The sequence below is a fragment of the Agrilus planipennis genome, unplaced genomic scaffold (assembly GCF_000699045.2).
Source record: "Agrilus planipennis isolate EAB-ADULT unplaced genomic scaffold, Apla_2.0 scaffold149, whole genome shotgun sequence".
Classification (NCBI taxonomy): domain Eukaryota; kingdom Metazoa; phylum Arthropoda; class Insecta; order Coleoptera; family Buprestidae; genus Agrilus; species Agrilus planipennis.
Genome location: NW_020438906.1, coordinates 4,001 through 12,959, shown reverse-complemented (window position 1 = coordinate 12,959; position 8,959 = coordinate 4,001). Strand labels below are relative to the sequence as shown.

General features: G+C 31.4%; 2 protein-coding genes across 2 annotated transcripts in view; both read right to left on the bottom strand.

Moving 5' to 3' along the window:
• The window catches only part of LOC108736440 (G-protein coupled receptor Mth2-like), a 7,246-nt gene extending 5,648 nt beyond the window's left edge, over positions 1 to 1,598 (bottom strand). The window contains exon 1 of the mRNA XM_018468879.2: positions 1,414 to 1,598. The gene's annotated coding sequence lies outside the window, so the exon portion shown is untranslated. The remainder of the gene's footprint in view (positions 1 to 1,413) is intronic.
• A 2,138-nt stretch (positions 1,599 to 3,736) lies between these two features.
• On the bottom strand, positions 3,737 to 4,885 carry LOC112904117 (G-protein coupled receptor Mth2-like). Its single transcript, XM_025973388.1, has 3 exons — positions 4,678 to 4,885; positions 4,445 to 4,605; positions 3,737 to 3,996 (listed from the first exon to the last, which is right to left on the bottom strand). Exons 1-3 carry the CDS (start codon positions 4,845 to 4,847, stop codon positions 3,794 to 3,796), a joined length of 534 nt encoding a protein of 177 aa, XP_025829173.1. The 5' UTR covers positions 4,848 to 4,885; the 3' UTR covers positions 3,737 to 3,793.
• Between the last annotated feature and the right edge of the window lie 4,074 nt (positions 4,886 to 8,959).

The following is an 8,959-nucleotide window of genomic DNA, read 5'->3' as shown; positions in this document are numbered from 1 at the left end:
AATGACACGTCGATACGTAAAGGTTCGCCATCCCTGCTATAGGATACTAAGTGGCCCTTTGCAGACTTGTAAATAATACCTTCTGAAAAATACTTAAATACAAATATTCTTACTTTATATAGAGTAAATAGAGTATTTAAATATAAATACAAATACTTGGTCTTGTACAAATGTTCATAAAGCATTTGAAATACAAATACAAATACTTTTAAGTTTTTTTCGTAAAAATGAATTAAAGCAAGTATATAACTGTAAAAAATAACTGTCTAAAAGTATTTAAAGACAAATACAAACATAGATAAGGTTTTCAAAATATAAATAGAAAACTTTTAAGTATAAAACGCAAATATATTAATGTTTTCTTCTAAAAAGTTTGCTACACCAAAGAGACAACATTTAAATAAATATTTTCAAGCAAGTATATACTTATAAAAAATACTTGTTTAAAAGTATTTAAATACAAAAACAAATACTTAACTTAAGATTTTTTATCGGAAAACATATTTGCATTATTACAATTATTATAACAACTTTCTCAGCAATTTATACATAATTATATAATTTGTTGAATTGAATTGTATACAAATCGTTTTCATATCAAAAAATATTATCAAAATATCAATAAAAATCAAACAAAATAAAGAAAATTTTGTATTTAATTACAAATAATAAATACATTCATTCAAAAGTATTTCAAATATAAATAAAAATAGTCTAAGAGTATTTGAGTGGAGTATTTTAAATACTTGTACTCAAATACAAGTATGGTTTTATATGAAAAAACGAACAATTATTTTTCATCGCGCTTTGAGTTTACATTTTGCTTACAGAAAAAAAATGCTGTTTCAATGTTTACCACTAGGTGACATCCCCTTAATGTAAACTAGTCCCATATTTCCTGAGCTTTTTATTTTAGTTCAGGGGTCATTTGACAGGATATTAAAATTAATACTTTAGATAGAAGAATTTGTTTTTCTGTAAAACCTGAACGATAAAGTTGTTGCTTTATAATGCATATTATTAAATACTCTGTTAATTAATTTAGAACCTAAATGAAAATGTCTATCTTAATATCTTGTGTGCATATTTTTTTATCTATTCAACGCGATATTGTTCACCGGTGACCGTCCTAATATCACGCAATATTACACTGATATGGAAAAAACTATCTTTTCGCTAGGTTAACCAACTGAATTGGGAAGGAACTCGTAGCGTTTTATGATTTGTCCCAAGTTTTTTTATCAAAAAAATAGTTTTTGTTACTTTTGTGCCACATATACATATTATTAATATGTAAAATTATCATATAAATCATTGTCATTATAAATGCATTACACGATAAAGCCAAAAGAAAAGAAATGATTATGATGATAAGATTATTAGCTTAAAAAATATTGTTATAGTGTAACTTACCTTTTAAAATATTTCTCACATTCACTGAATTTCACGTACCCATGTTAGTGTAAATATACTAAAATTGTTTTTGTTTCTCTCTTGGTGAAGGTCACTTTTTATTTAAAATTCGTTTTTCTTTTAGAGCCACTAGTACTGCATGGTTTCTGTCACATAATGAAACTATTCAGTGTACTAATTTGTTGTGTATCACTCAACATTTCTTATCAGAGCGGAATATATCTATTTTGATAAGTAACTTAAGTGAAAACCAATCGATAAATACATTTAGTAACGTTCATTCTGGAAAAGTTATCGATTCTTATTACTATTTATGCATTTACTGCAACATTTTGTTGTAATTTAAAGCGAATTTATATGACGTGCGTTTGTTTTTTAAATTAGAACCCGATCAAGACTTCAAATGTTTATTCAATTTTGGTGCATTGTGGTAATTAAATAAAAAAAAAACGGCGACAGACAGACACACGAGTGATCCTGTAGGGGTTCCGTTCTTCATTCAGACGTACAGAACCCTAACCTGAGAGCCAACTTAACATTGTAGTTGAAAAAAAAAACATGTTCTCATACATTCAAAAGGCAAATGTAAATTTGTACGTACAATATTGTTTTGTTGAATGATTTACCAGGTTATGTCCAGACTATAGGCTTATTATTAATTTTCCTGTAATCTATAAGTAAAAAACTATTTTCTGTATTTTTTTCAAAATTTTAGATTCACTAGTTTCCGAGATAAGAGTGAGAAATGATCAATATTCATCTACTTTCTTAAATAACTTTAAAACTATTTGGTATGTCACACGGTATAGTATACAAAAATTTTTTTTTTAATTTCCTATTCCCCTCCCCCAAAAAATGACGCTCATGTTGAAAATTAATTTATTTACGTTATGCGTCCGTGCTTGGGTCACAGAGATTTATATTTCAAATTTAAACCTAATCAGTCCAGTAAATTCGGAGCAAATTGACTGTGACAGATGGACAGACAAACACATGAGTGATCCTACATGGGTTCCGTTTTTAATTAGCGCTTTTGGAACCCTAAAAAGAGCCAAAAAGCGTTCTGCTAAGCCAAACATGAGCACCCACTGGTATGTGGTGCCTTGGATACCTATGTCTTTGGGGTAGTTCATGCATAAAGCCATTTATGTGGGAGATAAGGGCGGCCAAAGTGTCCACGTCTATCTATTTCATTCCCATATATTTATAGAATTCTAGAATGGTTCTCTATAGCAGCTGTTTCTTTTTTTGCCATGGAACCCTTTTTGACCCACCCCTTTTTGACGGAACCCAATCTCGACAAAAAAAGCAAACTGACAGTAGGTTTATTTCTAAGACCTCTAACACCTTATTGTGTACATGTTTCAATGATTTTTGAAATCGCCTCATTTCATTGACTCACATTGAATAAATAAGAAGAAAAATTTGGGTTTCTTTCACAAATTTATGATCTAACCCCTTTCTTTTAAAGATGGTGTAAAAACCTAATATGTATCGTTAAAATAGTAAATGCGATTTGTAAAACAAAAGAATTGTGATGTAGTAGACCATGAAAGCTATTGCAAAATTTTGAGAAATACGTATTATTTTCCATTTCTTCGAATGATATTTCAGCATTCCTGGAAGGATTTGTACTTCTCGCTCATATTTTTCGGAACACTGTCAATAAAAAAAAATTACTAAACCGATTGCGAGATAAGTTTGAAGAGCATAGGTACACTATAATNTTATTTATTGTAAAGGTACGATTAAAACATTTATTTATTATGTAGATACAAAGCGTTCGTAAAATATTAGGTCAAGTCTACACAACCAAGTCTCTGTTTAAAATAATAAATACAGACATACACATAACTATTTTTCATGATATTTCCAATTTTTTATTTGTAAACTAAAATCCCAATTTGCCTTTTTGGAAGCATATTTTGTTTTAAACAAGAGTACATTTGTATCAGTAACGCAACGCAGTAACAGGGGGGGGGGGCGGAACAGGTGGAACCCAGATGGCGATTTTTTTGTAAGCTTCAAAAAAAGGGTGGAGATGGGGACGAATTATTAATTATACAGCACCAGTAATCTGTCAAAAGACTTTTTATTTCTCAGATAGAACATACACATTCATTTGTTTGGAATTGCATCTAACAATTCTAAAATAAATTATTGTCAATTACTCAAGAAATCATTAAAACATACATAAAAAACATATGTTACAATTTTGTGAAGCGTATTCTTTTTATATAATATTTTTATTTTATTTATATCTGTTCACTAAGAACTTATTGTTCTTTATTGTTCATGTTTAATCGGCTCCAGATTAACGACAATTTAAACAATTATCACGATAGAATAAGAAAAAAGGTTCCCTTTTTTAACATAAAATCTAACGTATGTGTAGGTATCTATTTGGAAATACAAAATTACCTATTACGTACTTTGTTTTGAGAACCTTCAGCTTGTGACTTTGCCTGAAATTACTTCCAACTGTTTTCCAAAGTATTGTACCAGTCCAGCAGAACATTATGATATTTGTGACCAGTACAAAAGTTATTGGCATGTAAAAATAGATCCAGCTTGCCTTTTCACCTATTAAAAAGTATCATTATAATATTGTAAGTACTTCAATAAATTAGGGTAACTTTCAGAAGCTCTTGTAAAAAAAAACTAGTAGAACGTGCACTCGTTAAAAATTATTTGTAACTATTATTAGGCATCAACATCATTATCATTATAAGGTTTTCAGCGTTAAACAAATTATTTTGTTTTCAATTAAAATGCATGTTATATGTATAGTAGTGTTGTTGAGGTTTAATTGGAATTTTTGATTAAAAAACACCAATCTTTCGATGTTGTCGGAGGAAATGTTTACCTTATTGGTACATGTAAAGTGCTTTTATATACCAGGGATAAGATAAGACCAGTAGGTGTTGTGCAACAAAAGCTACCTATGCACTATTGGCAGCGGTAGACATCCGTCCAAATTTGGACGGGTTCAACTAGTCTAAACTTGATGTGATTTTTATCGAAAGCTCACCTGACAACCAGCATGAGTTGGTTCCTATGCCAGGTTTAAGATGTTCTCCAGGCACAGTATGGGAAATTATTGCTCCTGTAAGGAATGTTAGGGGAATACCATAACCATAAGCTATAGAAATCCAGTACAGATACTTAGGACTTGAAGGTGTGGTAGGGCGTCTGAAAATTATTCAGAAAATTAATTTCTTTCTGATAGTTGTACGGCAACGTTTTGAATTAAAGCAAACTTACACTGTATTTCTCCATACATGAAAACAGGTCACATTTAGCCACGCGAATGCCGATAGGAAAAAGAAATATATGTTAAAACCTAGTATTTCGCACGCTGGAAAGTCAAAACGTCCGAGTTGCACAGTTGCAAGAACTGCAAAAGCCATAGTTAAATTTGCTACGGCATGCATTGTACATTTTCCCTACAATTGTACAATTATTTGATTATTTTCTAATTGNGAAAAATTGCTGAATTTCCTAATTTAGAAAAATGTTTGTTTACATGGTTTAGACAGTGTAGAAATATGTAAAAACATTAGTTTTAGTGGACTTATACTAAAGGTTAAAGCTGAAGAGTTTGCTAAGTCACTGGAAATCCATAATTTTAAAGCTTAAAGTTAAACCCTTAGTAAGTAAAAACCCCAATAACTCAAATTATTTTACATTTCCCTTGGTTTTTATGTTATCGAGGTTCTACTGTATATAGTAGTAATTTGTTTATTTAGATTATACATTTAGGTACGTAAATGTTAAAATTAGTTAGAGATATTTCAAATGATTGAAATTTTTAATATTTATGGTATTTAGAATTTTTAATATCTTCCGTAAACAATTCCAACCTGGCGGTTTTTCATTTAATGTCAGGGGTTTTGCAAAAGATAAAAAGTTTTGAAAATTAATTTAGATATTTACCTGAAGATCTCTCAGCGTTGGCACCAATATGTAGACTAAAATGGTTAGTGAGAGACATATACTAGTTATAAGGGCGCAAACCGCCCTAATGATATATGAGAGTTGAGTTTCGGAAAAGTTATATTCTACACAGAGTATGGCTACTTCCGACCCATTTTCGCTCAACTTCGTCATGCAATATCTACAAATTTCAGTTATGAATTATTTTTGAATCATATAATACCTAGAAATCTTGCAACTAAAAAATGCTAGTTATAGATATTTGGAGATATCGTTTAAAAAGCGTTTTACTCGATATTTAGCATCCAATAGAAAAAGGGCAGGACGCCTTGAGTATTCAATTGCGGTTGGGCGAAAATTCGAAGTGGCTCAGTCGATGACCTCTGGTGACGTACTGTGTTTCATGTCATTTACATAATAGGAACATAAATAATAATTAACAAAATTCTCAAAATCCTAACTAATCCTAATCCGAACTATATTCACACCTTAATTACTCAACAGATCATTATTGAATTTTGTACACTCATTGTCAGAGGTACAAAAAAGGATAGGGTACATCTTATCCGGAAAAAAAAATACTGTTCTCATGGGATAAAAAATTAGTTTCACAAATCATTTCGAACGGTTAGAGATGTAATGTACCAAAAGAATAAATAAACACTAGGCGTGAGCAAGATAGATTATTATTATTGAATTTGAATTGCGGTGTATCCAGGAAAAGGGAAGCGGCATATCTGTAACTGTTTGAAATGAGTTGTATGTGGTTGTCGGGCATATCAACTCGGTCTCTCGACATGACTAAAGCGGTTTGATAAATCCAAATGAGCATGCCTTTATTGCTCATATCATACGTAAATTGTTCGGATTTAAATCGAAGTATACAGTACTAACAACCTACATATTATTTTCATTATATAAAAATAGCTCTGCTTTCAATCACCTTGAATGAGAATCTGAAGTTTTCAATACCCAAATTTAATTATATTATTTATGACCATTATGACATTATCAAAAAATAATTGTGTATTTATAGTTAATAAAGAAATCGAATAGTCATATTTTGCATAATTGAGACATAATAAATGTATTTTTTTAATGTTTATATTACTTCGAGTTTATTTGACATGTCTCATCATTCACTCGGATATTTCAGATTTTGTCATCTTCATTTTCGGATATTTCAATATTCTCGGTGTCGGAAATGGCATATGTAAAGGAATTTTTGCTGACTATCTTGCTGACACACATAAAATACATCTTAATACTCGCTCAGTAACCATGAACACCATCAGTAACATCTTTAAGAATATATTTGATACGTAAAAAATGTTTTCAAAACGAGTTTGATACTCCCTAGCGGCCATCTTAGGTGTTGGTGCGTAAATTCCTTCAACCAAAACTGATTGTTGTAAATTGTCATGTACCTGTCATGTATCTGTCCTTGTTTTCTCCTTTATTTATGACTTTTCTGTATTTTCGACCAATATTCGCCTATCCTTCTCTTGAGGCATGTAACCAAATAGAACAAAAAGTTTATGGTGATAACTGATAAGTATTCTGTCGAAATCTTTAAACGCGGATCACGATTTTGATATCATCCGTTTCGATAGTTTTCTGCTGTCTATTATCCGAACATGTTACCGTAAAGTTTCCCCATATCTTGTGCCCAAGTCACTAGCGAAAAATCGAGCAAATCAATTCGAGATTTTTTCATATTATCTTACACCATTCTATTGTACAATAAAGCAGAATAACCCATGTATTAATTAGTGATCTTGGGACAATGATGTTCGTACTTCTTCGCTTTCGTCGCATTCTTCATCTTTTAAGGTGGTCCATTTTTTCGGAAATTTCAAACATAAAATTTCTCTTGCTGCCAACCCCCTCAAGGCCTTTTTGCGTAGAATTACTAATATTAGTATTATTAAAATACCCTGTAATGCGTTGATATAATCCGTTACAATCCTGTAAAATAGACCAAATAGTCACTGATATACGTATTTTATGAGATTAACATATGTTATGTAATAATAATTATACCAAATGTAGTCCACGAAAGTTTTGTTGTTGTCGAAAGCAAATGATAAAACTTCGAAAATCCAAGTCAATCCCATGATTACGAACAGTTTTAAGTACAAAAAGAATCTGCGAACAAATATCAAACGTTGTAAACATGTTTAACTGTATAAACCATCATATAAAACCAGTGGCGGAGTAAGGCTAAAGCGAGCCTTAGGCAACCTTGTAATTCCGGGCCTATTTTTTAGTCATGACACTTTGCGTTTGGTAGTTTGGTTTTAAAGGATGTAGTATGTAGTTCAATTTAAAATTAAATAAACATAATTTATTAAAACAAACAAACAATGGAAGCGGTACTAACGAGACAGTACTGCATGAAAATAAATAAAAAAGAATAGCGCAGGGTTCAATAAAAAGTCACTTCTATATTCGCGAACGGTTAATTTAGAAATTCTATGGAAGTCAATAAAAATAGGCGAAATAGGTTGGTAGGACAGCTTCTCAGGCATGAAGGTCTAGTCAGAGACATATTAGAGGCAGAGGTAGACCTAGATTAGATTACTGTTCGCAAATAGTTAAGGATGTGGGTTGTTCTAGTTTTAGGGAAATGCGAAGATTAGCTAAGGATAGGAAAGAGTGGAGGTGTGTCCAACCAGTCTTAGGACTGACGACCTTATAATGATGAATACTTTTAACTAATGTCTATAAACAGTCGTTCTACCTGCTATATAGTTTCCTGTATTATTATAAGTGTTAACGTTAAGCCATAAACTTCTTGCTAAACCTACATAAATAAGCATAATCTAGTGTATTAGATTAATTTATTTTGCATAAATTGTAATAAAATAAGAGGAGAATGAGCGCTAATAAAATGACACCGCGAGGTGGAAGTTTGTCTTAATGACATTTTAATAACCACAAAATTGATAACAGTCTGCACTAAATCAACAAATGATGTGCTTAATCGGTGGAACAAAAATGCTCACTTCGCCTTCTCTAATACCTACCTATTTAATATTTAAAATATTTATCGTCGCACTCATGTGTTTTCAATATTCCCAGATGCCATAAAAGGGGTTATAAAGATTGTTCATAAATCACGCAGTGATTTCTACATCTTTCTAGCAATTACATATATCAATTTATCTGTGGTTAATAATAATAACTGACCGCACTTAAATATTGTTAGCTTTCCATCCGGATTTTATGGTGTTTTTATTGCCAACGCGGTCATAAATTTTTTTAATTTCAGTTTTACGGAAATTATACAGCTAGCATAATAAAAAGTAATAAATACTACTTTATGCTCCAGCTGAAAAAAGTCNAATGGATGGGTGGTGGTTAGGTTAGGTTCATTCAACCATTGCCGTTATCTAATGCTGGTGTATTGGCTGTTCCATCGCTATGCGGTGGGAAATGAGTAGTGCGTTAGGCCATTTTTAGCCTCCTGGAATGGATGGGTGGTGGTTAGGTTAGGTTAGGTTCATTCAACCATTGCCGTTATCTAATGCTGGTGTATTGGCTGTTCCATCGCTATGCGGTGGGAAATGAGTAGTGCGTAAGGTCATTTTGAGCCTCCTGGAGTGAT